General features: G+C 39.2%; 2 protein-coding genes across 2 annotated transcripts; both read right to left on the bottom strand.

The window, feature by feature from the left end:
• Positions 1 to 2,902: 2,902 nt before the first annotated feature.
• LOC124643741 (coatomer subunit gamma-like) lies at positions 2,903 to 13,956 on the bottom strand. The gene is made up of 4 exons (XM_047182803.1): positions 13,328 to 13,956; positions 7,143 to 9,452; positions 5,478 to 5,551; positions 2,903 to 3,500 (listed from the first exon to the last, which is right to left on the bottom strand). Exons 1-2 carry the CDS (start codon positions 13,868 to 13,870, stop codon positions 7,404 to 7,406), a joined length of 2,592 nt encoding a protein of 863 aa, XP_047038759.1. The 5' UTR covers positions 13,871 to 13,956; the 3' UTR covers positions 2,903 to 3,500; positions 5,478 to 5,551; positions 7,143 to 7,403.
• A 453-nt stretch (positions 13,957 to 14,409) lies between these two features.
• Positions 14,410 to 15,038, bottom strand: LOC124643711 (2-iminobutanoate/2-iminopropanoate deaminase-like). Its single transcript, XM_047182756.1, has one exon. It carries the CDS (start codon positions 14,939 to 14,941, stop codon positions 14,459 to 14,461), a length of 483 nt encoding a protein of 160 aa, XP_047038712.1. The 5' UTR covers positions 14,942 to 15,038; the 3' UTR covers positions 14,410 to 14,458.
• Between the last annotated feature and the right edge of the window lie 647 nt (positions 15,039 to 15,685).

The raw sequence follows: 15,685 nt of genomic DNA, 5'->3' as shown, positions 1-15,685 counted from the left end.
TGAATGTTGCGCTCATTTGGTGAGGACGTTTTTGAGACGTTGAGTGTGCATCTTGGGTTTTTTGTATACCAATGGGGTTAGCACGTATGTCTTGAATTTTCAGTGTTTTAGTGAACTTTTGTGACTTAGGCGTTTTGTGATTGTGTCCTTGTGTTTGTAACCCAATTATATAATTAAATAATCATTGTAAACATTTGTTTAGTAACATTTTGATGCAACAAGATCAACCCGGATTGCCTTAATTAAAAATAGAATTAATATCCCCACTATAAATAAGAAATTAAACAAAAAATATATTATTATCTGTCTAGCCTTTTCTCAACCATGCTGAGGTTGGCTTCCAGTCTAACTGGATGCAGCTGAGTACCAGTGTGCCACATGGAGCGACTGCCTATCTGACCTCCTCAACACAGTTACCCGGGCAACCCAATACTCTTTGTTAAGACTGGTCTGATTAAGTCATTGTAATAAAGTTAAATATTGCAGGGTAATATAATAGCATTTACTAAGTATTTTTGGAAAATAGAAGGTACTTAAGTATTTTTCTGATTGTGATTCTAAAATAAACCATTTTTGTCGTTAATTGCTTTCATATAAAAAGAGACAACTGTATTAAGCTGCCTTTTAACGTAAGTTTTCCTCTCGTAAGTAACTTACGATAAATTAAAAATGTAAAGTCGCTTACGTAATTAATGGAAGCCACTTAATATTGTAAAATTGTGTTCCTAATGGAAGAAATCTAGAATAAGTTTGGTATCTTTTGTTATTTTTTTTTAAGTTTTAGTAGTCTGTAAGCAGTTGATTTATTAAACAGAGATTTAATCATTCATTTTTGTTTTCTTTTCATCATCATCCTCCGAGCCTTTTTCCCAACTATGGTGGGGTCGGTCAGTGCCGGTTTTAACTGTACCAGCGCCCTAGGCGACATTTTTACGGCGCCCTCCAACTGCAATTCAAATCCATACGAAAAACAGAGACATACGTAGTTACCGATTGCGCGAGCGAAGCGAGCGCGAATTTTTTTTATAGTTAACAAGTCAAGGCAAAAATTATGTAGAATTATGTAGGTTTAATGAAATAACCTTTAAGATATGCATTATTTTGGTTTTATTATTGCAGAACAAATTTAAACTGAGTCCTAGGAAGTCATGTACAAAATATGATAAAAATCCGCTTAAGAAAGAAAGAAAGAAAGAAAATCCATTTATTTCGAACACACGAATGACGCAAGAAACAAATAAGTAAATATGGCACAAAACAAACAATACAGTGAACATAAAAAGGAAAAAAAAAAAACGCTGCAATTGCGTCACTCGTGCGTGAAAGGGACAGCGCTCAGCATAAATGCTGTATCTCGCGCACGCAGGCACGAGACAACAGCGCTGGTTTTCAGCGCTGACCCACCACGCGTCCTAGCCGGAACTACAAAACTTTAACGCTGTTTCGGCATAAATACACTAAATAAATAAATACATATATATATAAGTAATGTAAAACAGTTACAAGAACGATGTAAACTAAACAGAAGAACACAAACTAAAAACAAAATATAACACAATATGAGAATATCAGACATAGGACATAGACAAAAAAAAGAGCGAAAAATTAAAATAGTCGACCAATGAGCGTCTCGAACCATACCACCTTAACCATTTCAAAGATCTAGCAAAACTAAAAACGTTACCCCAGCAAAATCTCGAATAACTTCGCAACCGAAGAAAGAACAAATACAAAATATGGCACAACATTTACTTTATCTAGACAACTGATTTATAGGTAATATTTATTTAAATATTCCCATTAGAAAGAAAATATGCTGATGCTACCTACCTCCAACATGACACTACACTCCAACAGCCCCTACGTAATGTGCATCAAAATATATAATAAATTGCCCAACAAAATTAAGGACGAAACAAGTGACACAAAGTTCATGAACATCCTAAAACAAATTTTAATAAAAAAAGCATACTATTCAATCAACGAGTATATCTACTAATATTATAAAGCTGAAGAGTTTGTTTGTTTGTTTGAACGCGCTAATCTCAGGAACTACTGGTCCGATTTGAACAAATCTTTCGATGTTAGATAGCCCATTTATCGAGGAAGGCTATAAGCTATCGAGGAAGGCTTTTTATTCGGGTTCGTGCAGAGGTTCCCACGGGATGCGGGTGAAACCGCTGGCAGAAACTAGTTACCGATAAAGAAATAACCTAAAATTAAATAAAAGCAACATATAAAGAAAAATAACTATAAAACGAAGTTATGCTACACAAAAATAAACGCAATATTATAATATAAATAAATACTTAAATAATATACTACATAGGTACTACTTTACATTAAACGCCTTCCTCTCTTCTATTTTGCTGTGCCCATCAGGGTCCATAATTGTGACTACCTCTATTATTTTATATTTTCCACCAAATGTACATTATGGAATGCAATAAATGATATGATATGATATGAAAAAGGTCTGGCTGGCGTAACGTTACTCCAGCAGGAAATGTTTTTGTGAAATAATTAAAAAATTATAAATGTCCGCAACAATTACAGAAGCCGCAAAACTAATTATATAAGTATCTATAAGGTTCGAATGACCATTGTCGACAACATCTGGCCTGGGTAACGGACACCTTTTTATCCTCAACCTCCAAGCCTTTTCCAACTATGTTGGGGTCGGCTTCCAGTCTAACCGGATGTAGCTGAGTACCAGTGCTTTACAAGGAAAGACTGCCCTATCTGACCCACTCAACCCAGTTACTCAGGCAACCCAATACCCTTCGGTTAGACTGGTGTCAGACTTACTGGCTTCTGATTTTTGATATCTTTTAGGTATAATACTACCTTTATAATTTTCTTGTAGGTCGCAGGACAGTAAATATATAAATAAAGCAAGATCTTGACTACATAATATGTTTATTTCAATAAAGAATAGAGATTAATTAATACAAAATATCAAAACTATACTAGTTATTAACTAAAATATATTAATGATTTTGACAAGATATTGATCACCTAAAATTTTAAATATAGGCCATTATATGTATTATGAGATATAACATTTTGAACAAGAGTGCATACGTCAAGTTATTACAATCTGTTAAATGTCTTCAATAGATTTTCAATTTTATATCTGAAGCTCAAAGTTCAATGTTGATTGGGAAAATTATCACCCGCGTCCCGTGGGAACTACTGCCCATACCGGGATAAATATAGCCTATGTTACTCGGGAACAGTGTAGCTTTGCAACTGTGAATGAATTTTTCAAATCTTTTCATTAGATCCTGGAGCCAAAGGGTACAAACAAAAAAATATTTCTCCTTATTATTTTACTACAGATTGGAGAAGCTCAATGTGCTGGCTTTTGTAGGTACATTATTTTACAATACATAATGACTACAATTTTTCACCAGTTACCTACTTGTTACAATGCTTGCAAAAGGAATGTATGATTTTGAAAATCTTTTCAACTATAATAAATGCAAAATTAACTGTCTGTCTAGAACAGCGGTTCCCAAATGGGGTTCCGCGGAACCCTGAGGTTCCGTGACAGGCCCTCAGGGGTTCCGTGGAAAATTCAAGATTCCATATAATAATTGTTCTAATAATGATTCCAAACAATGGAGAAACCGAAGGGTTTGTATGTGCAATTATGGACGAAGTTATCCTTACGAATAACTACCGGAGATATATCGTGAAAGACGGGACGGTTGACATATGTCGGGCATGTCACCATCCGGGTGAGTCTATCAGACATATTATATCTGGTTGTTCTCGTTTGGCTAATGGTGAATATTTGCACAGACATAACCAAGTGGCCAAGATCATCCACCAGCAGCTTGCTCTGCAATACAACCTTGTAGACCTTGAGGTACCGTACTACAAGTATGCGCCCGACCCAGTTCTCGAAAAGGACCATATCACGTTGTACTGGGATCGATCTATCATCACTGACAGGACTATTGTAGCCAATAAGCCTGATATTGTGGTGATAGATCGATTAGCGCGCCGCGCGATGATAGTCGATGTCGCCGTTCCGCATGACGAGAACCTTGTGAAAGCTGAGAAAGAGAAACAAATAAAGTATCTCGACTTAGCGCACGAGGTTGTCGCCATGTGGAGTGTCGACACGGCTGTTGTTGTGCCGATTGTCGTTACGGCCAATGGTTTAATAGCCAAGAGCCTCGACGAACACCTCAGGAGGCTCTCGTTGGGCGGCTGGATCAAGGGACTGATTCAGAAGGCAGTACTCCTTGATACGGCACGTATTGTGAGGAGGTTTCTGTCTCTGGGACCCTAACCACCGGTACCTTGGACCCTGTGCCCGATATCGGTGGCAACCTATTTTTTATATTTTTAAATGTTTTTTATTTTTATATTTAATATTTAAAAATGTAAATTATATGTTCTAAATAAATAAATTATTATATTGAAAATTCCAAACAATATTCCATATGGTAAATCGTTTCACTTTTGATAATATTAAATCATTATTCATTTTCAATTAAATTGTTTAAAATATTGCATTCCAAAATTCCATTTAGGCACGGAGTGTAAGTCTCGTACTTTCGCGACAAGTGGCGGGGGAAGGCCACGGCAGCAGATAATTTAATTCCGTTTTTTACAAATTTTAGGTTAACTTAATACCTCCAGGTCTTCGGCAATCGGCAAAAGTAGGTAGCGAGTGGGCCCGAAAATCACCGCATTTTTTGGGCTTATTTCATCGCCAGGATTATACGTTTTCATACATTTGACAGGACGTGAAATGACACGGCATACGAGTATTTCCAAGGGGCTATTTTTACCATGAATCAAAATGTGACATTATTTACAATTATTGCACCTCCGCGCATCCGAAAATTTCGCGCTCGCTTCGCTCGCGACTCCATATTACATGTGATGCTTTTATGTTCGTTTAATTGCTCAAGTATCCAATACCGAAAAAATTTCGCGCTCTTCCGTCGAGGTTTCCTTTGATGTTTATTTTTTATTCCTCTGGTTCAGAAAAAGCAATAGCGCTTTCTTCGCTAGCTGCTTATTCATTTGCATTTGCTTTTTTGTGTGGATATTGTACTTTTTGAGACCTTATTAATTTACAGTGGTTTTGTTTATTTTGTGTAGGTACATACTTAAACTAAAAAAAATTCGCGCTCGCTTCGCTCGCGATACCGGCTACCACTGAATGTCTTTCAATGCTAGCGGGTGCTTGGAATTTCTTCTTTTAGTTAAAAAAAATCGCGCTCGCTCGCCTCGCACCTGTACAAACCCAATCTATTTCTTTTTGCGTTTACTTTGTCAGTCTTCAAACTAAAAACTATTCACATAATACACAAAGTCAAGGGCGGCTACCACGCGCCACGAGCCATACCTAAGTGTATTAACGTCTTTAGTTTACTTCTTACTTAAGCTAAGGTTCCGCCGAAAAATGGTGAAACGAAAAGGGTTCCGAAGCCAAAAGAATTCGGGAACCGCTGGTCTAGAACATCTGAAACTGATTTAATGAAAGGTACATAGACAGTTTAGACACAAGCTACCTTTTTATATTATGGTAGTGTCAGGCCCGCCGTAAGCGGGCGTGCAAGGCGTGCACAGCACGCGGGCGGCACGTCCTAGGGGGCGGCAAATCTAGCGAGTTATCACGTAATATAAATACAATATCTTTTTACTAATCATTTGATTTCAATATTTCCGATCACAGCAATAGCGGTAAGAATATTACTTACACTGCCGGTTTCAGTTACATCTGTTGAAAGATCATTTTCAAAATTAAAAATGATTAAAAACGATTTAAGATCAACCAGTAGCGTAGCGTGGGGCAAATGCTATTTAGGGGCGGCAAAATTAAACCATAATTACGTAATAAAAATAGATGAGTAGATTAGCAATAAAATTTCAGAAAAAGCCGCCCTAGCTTTGGTCGTCTCCTATCAATTTTGACTGTTTCACCCTTTGCATCCCCAAAAAAAAATTTGTGCTTGCTGCGCTCGCGGCTCCTTGTCAGATATCACGTTTTATCTTTGTTTAACTGTTGAGGCATTCAATTCCGAAAAAACATTTTTCGCGCACGTCCATTATGGCTTTTTATGATATGTTTACTTCATGAAAACTCTAAGGCCTCTGCCTCGAATTTTGCGGGCAGCGGGGCGGCGGCGGCGCGGCGGCGGCGCGGGAGCGGCAGGATCTTACGCGTATAATCAAATGGACCGGCCCTCGAATACAGCGGCGCGAGAGCGGGCAACGAGCGGTGCACTCCAGTCAAGCGGTGACCGCCCGCGTTGGGCGTCTGCATTGTAGGCATAGTGTCATACATTTTTTTTGTGACGTATCAAAATGTCTTCGGACGTGCAAGAGCTAATTATTTCGGCCATCTTTGAGAGGACACCCATATGGAACAGCAAACACAACAGAACACAACACTACACTGCTATAGTGCCGCGCGATCTGCCCGCTAGTTTCGAGAACAGGGTATGCGTTGCCCGCCCCGCTCCCGCGCCGCCGCCCGCCGCTGCCGCCCCGCTGCCCGCAAAATTCGAGGCCGAGGCCTAAGGAAAAAACTTTGCTTTGTTAATTTACAGTGGTTTCTATTTGTTTTGTGTCCTTAGACTAAAAAATTTTCGCGCTCGCTCCGCTCGCGCTTCCTTACATATGGAATATGTCTTATGACTTGCCTTTTCAACGGAAACCCACCAAATAACACATTTAACTGAATTTAAACATTGTTATAGATAATTAAGTTCGTTAGTTTAAGTTAATCCCAATCTTTCAATACATAGGGGCCACTTGGGTAATGATTGCACTGCATTGATGCCCTAAGCAATTGCTTAGTTTGTTTATGGGTTAACCCAGGACTGCTTAGGTTACTCTGAGCATTTCAAGTAAATAAAAAGGTTATGTGTAATGTATGTTATGTATTGCAATAGTTATTTATCCAAAAGTAGGTGGGTTTTCTGCAATCAGAGCGGTGCATGTACATATTGTTTTCTGTTGGACAATTAAGATGGATATGAATGGGCGGGGGGGTCCGGACTACCTGGATCCGCCCCCCCCCCCTTATATATTTTTTGACATAACGTATGTAGTCGTAGGGCGGCATAATCAGCTTTGCACGCGGGCGAACAAACTGCTAGCGGCGGGTCTGGGTAGTGTTTCAGTCGGGAGGCGGGTGAAACTGCGGGCGGAAGCTAGTACATAAATACTTCTATGGGACTCAAAAATTAACATAGGGCGTTATTAACTTGCTAAAACTGAATTCCAAGTTTTATATTTTATAAATGAAAATATAGTAGATAGTTTCTTTGCTTACGCTTATTACAAATATTGGAAATGCCTTAAAAACTAATAAGTAGGTCATTAAAAATCTACAATAATAATACATTCAGAGAGGGAACAATTAAGTATTTTTAACCGACTGCTGCCAAAAGCAGTTGTGCCACATCTTCCCTAGGGGATCTGGCTGCTAATTTCATGGTGACTCCGCCACTAGCAGCCGCTAGACGAGCCCTAACGAGCACGGGTGCTCCGCCCCTGAAAATCCCACCTCCTCTTATATCCTTCACTGCGTCACCTACAACGGCAGCTTTAGGTAGACCAAGATGTTCACAAACAGCCCTAGCAGCCTCATTAATATCATTTTGGGAAAGTACAAAAGTGTCACTCGCTTCCGGAGCATTGGCCGCCCGATCCCAAGTTTGTTCCCAGTCATCTGAACCAGCTCTCGCCCGGATCTGATCAGAACACCACATTTCAAACTCCTCTAAAGGATAGGAGTCCGCATAGCCTTCGCCCTGATCCGGAATTCCTGTGTTAGGGTCACAGTCTCGGACTACGAATTCTAAAGTAGCTCCAAACGTGCCGAGACTGTCTAGAAAAGCGCATGGGTATTCGACAATCACGAAGACACTACCAGGCTTGTCATACACCAATTTTGGGCACGGAACTATAGATTTTATTTCGTATTCTGGTGGTACCTCAAGTCTGACATGGACTTGTTCCAACAATTGATCACTTAAGGTGTTAACGCACTCGAATTGTAATACAACATGTCTTGCATAAACGTGTTTGAGTAATCTCACTCTATATTCAGTTTCGGCCTCCGTCAAATCTATAGGCAGATTAGTTTTGAAAACGGGACCCAGCCTTTCAATGCCTGGTATCTTAGCCAGTTGTTCAGCGTAAATTTCCTCAATAGACATTTGCACGGGTTTCCTGACCTCAATTTCGACGATTGCTTCTTTATTTTCCTTCTGGTCTTCTTCGGCGGGGACTGTTAAAATGTTGAAAGGATCATCTGGTGTAGTCGCCAGGTGGTCTCGCAAAGCCTTTTCTAGAAGCACTGGGTTTGGTTTCGGCACGTTAACTATGTAATCATTAATCAACTGTTGGTCTCCCGTATCTAAGATCGCGCTGTAGTAAATAGCTCTATCTCTGACTTCATCTTCTTCATCCAATTGGCAGCGAGCAAGTAAGACTCTTATATTTGGCAGCAATTCAGGTCTTTGGGCTCCAAATTGTGCAACCGCGGACACAGCGGCTGCCCTCACAGGCCCAGACTCCAAAATAACCCTGTTGTAAATAAACCTTATGTACCTCGAAGGTTGACGGGATTTTGGCCCTTCACGACCGAGTAAATGTAGGATACGGACGGCCAAAGCCGTATGTTCACAATCTTCAATAAATTCGCAGAGATGGGCTAACCCAGTCTCTTTGGCTTCCGGATTTTCTTCTACCAGCGCTATAATGGCATCAGCGATAGCAGCCTTATATTCCAAACCTCCTTCGTCGCGTAACATTCCCGCCAAAAACGCAGCAAGTGACTGATGTTTCCGCGGGAATTTCGTGCACAATCTCCTTATAGCTCTTACGACGACAATTTTGAATTCGTCAGAAATCTCGGATACAAAACTGGATATCTGTTTCATCAATCTGTCTACGGAACTCTCGGCCCCTGTAGCTAGCAAAGTTGTTACTGCTAATGTAGCTACGGAGCGATTAGGATCAGAAATCAAATTTTCAAGATCAACAGCGCAGGCAGCTACAGCCGTAGGATGTTTCGCAGTCAATCTAGCGAGAGTCCTGGCTCCCGCCAATCTTAATGACGCTTTCGAAGACCCGCAGAACAATTGCAGGACTGACACAGCGGGTGCCAAATCTCTAGCGGTCTTTCTAAGATTGACAATGGCGTGAGCTGCTTCGTAAATCACCATTTCTGATTTATGTCTTAAACAGCACTCGATAAATTCTATGTAAGGTTGGGCAGCATCTGAATCGTCATCTTCTACTAGCTGTGCGGCTAGTCGGATTAGAAGACAGAGTGCGTAGGGCGACTTTAGCGGAGCCCTAGCGAGACGGGTCACTAGTTTGACGGTAGACAGTTTGTCGTTCTTCCTGGAGCCGGCCACGACGCCTAAAGCGTGGTAGGATACCATCGCGTTATCGGAGCTGATTGCTTCCTGAAAATAGAAAAAAGATGTTTTAAAAATAGAATTTTATTAAATTGCAATGGTTTGTGTTTATAGAGATGATTGATGAAAAATATTTTGTCTGGATTTTCAACCTGAAAGTTTTAAAAATATCTGTAACTATTTATAGAGGAAGCTCTAAGCTGTTTTTTTGATGCAGTGTTGAAAAAATAGAGGGCACTGTAATGTAAACTTAATTAAATTAGACATTTTATGTCAGATTAGATACTAATGTACTTTTATAATAAAATATGTTAGATTAATATCAAGATCTTAATCAAGCAATATTTTTTAGATTATCTGACCCATAAAGCAAATGTTTGAGCATTTTAAAAAAACTTGTATACTGGCAGACTGAGTTGAAAAAGAGTGATGCAATAACATCACACTATTATCATATTCTACTAATATTACAAACTAGCTTCTGCCCGCGACTTCGTACGCGGATCCTGTCCCTTATGCCAGCGACTACGGGGTCAGCAAAATCAAAGATCTGAATAGTCTGATATTGAATTTTAAGGGCCCGTTGACTTGGAAACAACGGAATACGCATAACCATTAGAAACGTTCCATATATTTAATTTTTGTACTTTAACGGCAAAAGCACAGCAGACTAAACAAAACGCTGAGAACTGAACCGCAATAGACGTGACCATAGGGATAAAAGTGGTGATTCTAATTAGTCCGCATTTAAGTTGTGAGTGGCAAAAATATTAGGTACACGTATTATTACGTAAAAGAACATTAAATAGATGACAAAGTCGTGGTGACTTAGTGGAATTCGTGGTTTAGGGGGTTCGTGGGTAGAGAACCAATCTCTCAAGTATGAGCGTGCGTCTTTAATTCCAGGTCTGGCAAGTGCCTGCCAATGCAACTTTTCTAAGTTCTTATGTACTTTCTACGTATATTTTGGATACCAATGACCGTTATTTGAAGGGGATGTTAAACTGTAGGTTCCGGCTGTCATTGATCATTCTTGGCAGTCGTTATGGGTAGTCAGAAGCCAGTAAGTCTTACCAAGGGGTGTTGGGTTGAGCGGGTAACCGGGTTGTGGAGGTCAGATAGGCAGTCGCTCCTTGTAAAACACTGGTACTCAGTTGCATCGTGACTGGAAGTCGACCCTAACATAATTGGGACAAAGGCTCTTGAGATAATAACGACAATAATAATGAGATATAGGCACCGCAGGACATCTGAGGCTGATGACGGGGAGTAGCGACCCCGCGGGGCTATATATACTGAGTTTTCCAGGGAGAGTATACTGTCCCCCATCTCCGGCCGGTCGGAGTGAACCATGACGGGGGTAGGTCTCACGCCTCTGGCTTGGCTTGGCCGTCCAGAGTGGAGTCGCTAGAGCAGGATTAGTAGCCCTGCTCGGAGGGTAGGTGCCTCATGGTAAGCACAGGGAGCCCGTAATCAGCGTTTAAAGTCCACCGAGGTATCCTCACCCTACAGCCGCTCATGTACCTGTTGCCCTCTTGTTGCTATTCAGTGACTGGTTCCCGGGGGCCCAGTAAGTGAGGTGGCAAGTCTCCACCTGCCATTTTTACATGTACCTAATACATTGTCATCCACTAACATCCCATCACAATAGCCCAAGTACTTTTCCTCCATAGTTAGCAATAGTTTAGCACAGAACCGGGGATTGTCTTTTTTTAACGACGTCCATCGGGGATTGTCCTTGGGTTCATTTCTATAGTGTATAAAGGGATAATCGTCGGTTTTGTGTCACCATTTCATTAAAGTTGTCTCAAAGGGTCTTCAGCGTGTTGGCTTCGGCCCCACGTTTGCCTCCCAAAAATTCGGAACTCTGTAGTCCCGAGGTCTGGAAGAGACATACAAAATAATAATGAGATATAACGCAACAAAGTCGGAGAGTGGGGGCTCGTAACGCCACGTCTAGGTATGTAAAATTTGTACTAAGCAGTGACTTAACACAAAATTCAAGCGTGTTGTATCTTCGTTATTATTTGTTTGTGAGAGAGAGAAAAGAAAAATACGTGTCCATTATTTTAGGGTTATCTAAAAGACGGACTAATTACTTTTTTTTGATTCGCCATACCTATTTCATAACATTCATTTCTATACATTTCAAGTGTAGTATTGCTCTTGAAGTTCCACATCAGGTGTTCCAGATCTTCGATGTTTATACGTCAATAGAGAGTGCTTATCAGATTGAACCACTTTTGCTAAAACGTCATATCTTCATATGCTATAGTCTAGCTGGGCCCCTGGAGTTCCACATCAGGTGTTTTAGATCTTCAATTTGTATAAGTCAATAGAAAGTGCTTAACAAATTGAACAACTTTTGCTAAAACATCATACCTGTATATGGTACAGAGAAGCTGGGCTCTTGGGGTTCCACATCAGGTGTTCCAGATCTTCAAATTTATTATCTCAGCTGAAAATGCTCATCACATGAAACAATTTTTGCCATGGCACCATTTTTGTATCTCTTATAGTTTTGTTGGTCTATTGGAGTTCTGCATCAGGTCTTCAAGTTTCGAAGATAAATTATAGCCTATATGTTGACCAGGCTTAATACTGATACAACAAAGAAAAAATCATTGGAATCCGTTCAGTAGTTCGGAAGATTAGCGTGTACAAACAAACAGACATACAGACATACAGACATACAGACATGCAGACATACAGACATACAGACAGAATTTTTTTTTGGATTTGTGCTCCATTACTGTTTCTAAACCCCACCCAATTATTATTTTTTTAATATATTAAATGTACAGACACAGTTTTTTTACAGATTTATTATATGTATAGATGTGCATGTTCGGATATCTGTTACTCTTTTATGCAAAAACTACTAAGCTTCTTTTGATGATACTTTACAGTATTATAGCTTACACATCAAAATAACACAGAGTATTAATTTTATCTTATCAGGGTGTGTGAAGTAGTTCTCTCAGTAAAACTATGGTATACAACTAGTTTCTACTAATATTGTTTCCATAAAACTTAACTCATACATATTATGAAAACATTGTCAGCTATGACAACAATGTCTGTCTCATTGAATCAATTAACAGTTAGCAAACCTTACATATAAAATACTCTTCAGAACATTTGAACATTTACAGCCTTACTTATAAACGTGAATTAAATATAAGTAATACTTAAGGGCTGTTTAAGAAAATTCTTACTTATAAACGTTGCTTAAGCATGTCTTAACTAACATTTAATCACTACTTAAGACTTAAAATTTTGCTTAGAAGGTGATTAGAGATTTTATAAGTAAGGGGATATTGTATTAATAATTTAAAATTTTAAATAAAGAATATAAATAGCTAATTTCGTTTTATCTACTTGATGGTCAACATAAAATAGTTTTGGGTATTAATGAAAAACATTGGGCAGAATGGAGTTTATAAATCTTTGTTATCATATTGACAACCAAAATATATTTTAATTATGACTCCATATAGTTTTCTTATCTAACTATGAGTGACTAATCATTTGGCCATGCAAACAGTATTTTAATGGTTGTCATGAAGTGTATGCTTGTTTTGCATGATTATTGTACTCTAGATTTGGCAAGTGTCTTGAAAAATAGTTTTAAAAAGGAGCCATAAACAAAAAAAGATAGGAAAAAATGGATACTATAAACTAATACTTTAGTATAAAAGTTCAAAATACTTTTTAGACTTCTACAGATTCTGAAATGCTGTAAAATATTATTGATCTTATGCATCTCTTTTACTTTTTCATATTTTAACACTAAAACAATTTAGACAAAACTTATCATAATATTCTAACCATATGGAAGAGCATACAAATTTTATTCTTCAATACATGAAGTAGTAGCTTTTAAAACCACATCTATCTCATAAAATAACTATCATACAAACCTGAGCTTCATTCGCCCATCTTCGGACCAACTCGGGCGCCGTGGATGACAAATGGAGCGCCGATACCAGGGCTGCAGAACTCACTGCGGGATTCTTGTCAACAATTGCCTGTTTCATGTATCTTTCTATCGCTTGCAGCATCGTACTGTCTGTAATACTGCACAAGGCCCTTATAGCAGCCGCTCTGTACAAATCTTCCTTCCCCGTCATGTCTTTAGTCAAGGAAGAAGTGACAATGATCACATCCTGAGCTAGCGTACTCAATTCTTTGATGCATAAGTAAACCATTCGACGGAGCATCACATCTTTGGATTGAAACAGTTTTGTAGTCGCAAAGAAGGCTTCTGTAGCCTCTTGAGTAGTAAACTTCTCTCCTTGATTCAATAAATAAAGAATTTTCGTCAAAATAAGCGAGCATTTTCGCGGATTAACAGGCGATTGATTGAAGTATCTCGCTTCTTGTAGGATTATTGTTTTATCCAAGTTCTGGTAGGGGTTCCCGCCGCTGTCCTCTTCCTCTTTTTTGTCACGTTTGAAGCTCATTTTGAGCTTTTTTGGGCTTCCGAGAAGGAAATTATAGGGTGCCGACGAATACAGTTTACACGTCACTTACGGCGAGTCGATAATGAAATGTCACTGTCAAAATATAGTGTTGCGTTTCGTTATCTTTGTTTGATTTTATCAACAATGCATTTTTTATTTACACAAAATATATAACACTATTTCAAGAAACCCTAATTGAAAAATTAAAATCAACAAAGCGTTTTGGATTAACTTTAGAGGATTTGAATAACATCGTAAGTGTAGTATTATTTTGACGATGCGTTATGCGATGTGCTAAAAAGGAGGCCACTATCTTGTACCTACGCTAATGTAGATGGACGTAACGTGTTATTTGAAGTATTTACATAATATTTACATTAATTTTAAAAATTAAAAATAAACTTTATATACAACTTAAAACTAATACATTGCATCAAAAAATTGCTCCTCATCGCTGGACGTAACTGAATGAAATACATATATTTTATAATCAAATGTATATTTAAAAAAACAACAGAAATATTAGCCAGGTCTTCCACATTTATTACAAAACAACAGCCAAATTGTCCGACGCCGACCGCGACGGTATTAATTTACTTTAGAAGGCTCACAAGGACAGGGTCCTACTTCAGCGATAGTCAGATCACCACTCAATGCAATCGCCTCGATTTCCACGGCTGCTTCTAAAGGCAGCTTACCCACCTGAAAAGTAGCGCGGGCCGGACAGTCTTTCGTGAAAAACTCTGAATAAACTTGATTCACGGCTTGAAAGTCTTCCATTTTGGCCAGTAGAATGGTAGTTTTTACTACCGAGTCTATGGTGGCGCCACCCGCTCCGAGAATTTGTTTGAGATTGTTAAGAGCCTGTCTTGCTTGGCCTTCCGCACCACCGGGGACCAACTGAGACTGGGCATCCATGCCTAGAACCCCAGATACGTAGAGCGTTTTTTCGGCTAAAATGGCCTGACTGTAAGGCCCAACGGGTTTGTAAGAATTTGGTGTCGAAACTATTGTTTTGGTGACTTTGTGAGCTTTTGCACTCGCTTCGCTTTCTGGATTAGCATTTTCCATTTTAGCTTCTTTCTCAGTAATTTCCTTCTTCAATCATTGTAATATGAACTTGTAAGCAATTTGTTTGGGAGGCCACAAGGGAATTACTTATTTATAGGTAAAAATGGTTAAAAAAATTATAAAATTACACAAACATTATTTTGAATATTTTCCAGAGAAGAATGTCAAATATAAACTATCATCTATAGTAGGTATACTTCAATGACAATTAAGTAAAAAGTTTCAGAGAGTTGAGGAAAAGAGGATATTGTCGAAATGATCGATATCTATTGGCAATGCAAGTTGCAAGCAGAAATGATGCGCGGTGCTTTATGAGTGGTATGCCTGTAATTTTATGGCGCTTTCACACTTGCGTATTGGCGCGGTAATGCACGCTACTCATCATCCTCCGAGCCTTTTTCCCAACCATGTTGGGGTCGGCTTCCAGTTTAACGTATTCAGCTGAGTACCAGTGTTTTACAAGAAGCGACTGCCTATCTGACCTCCTCAACCCAGTTACCCGGGCAACCCGATACCCCTTGGTTAGACTGGTGTCAGACTTACTGGCTTCTGACTTCCCGTAACCACTGCCAAGGATATTCAATGACAGATAATGCACGTTACTACCGACTCAAAAACAACCCCTGAAAACTGCCCGTAACTGAGCAAGTTCCGCTTTTATGGAAGCGCTCTAGAAAAAATATTATATTTACGAGCTGACAGCAGCAATCGTACAGGTTTTTAAGGTCCACTTTAATGCAATGC

This window comes from Helicoverpa zea, chromosome 28 (assembly GCF_022581195.2).
Source record: "Helicoverpa zea isolate HzStark_Cry1AcR chromosome 28, ilHelZeax1.1, whole genome shotgun sequence".
In the NCBI taxonomy this organism is placed as follows: domain Eukaryota; kingdom Metazoa; phylum Arthropoda; class Insecta; order Lepidoptera; family Noctuidae; genus Helicoverpa; species Helicoverpa zea.
Note: the sequence above shows the minus strand (reverse complement) of the source record. Positions and strands in the feature narration are given on the sequence as shown.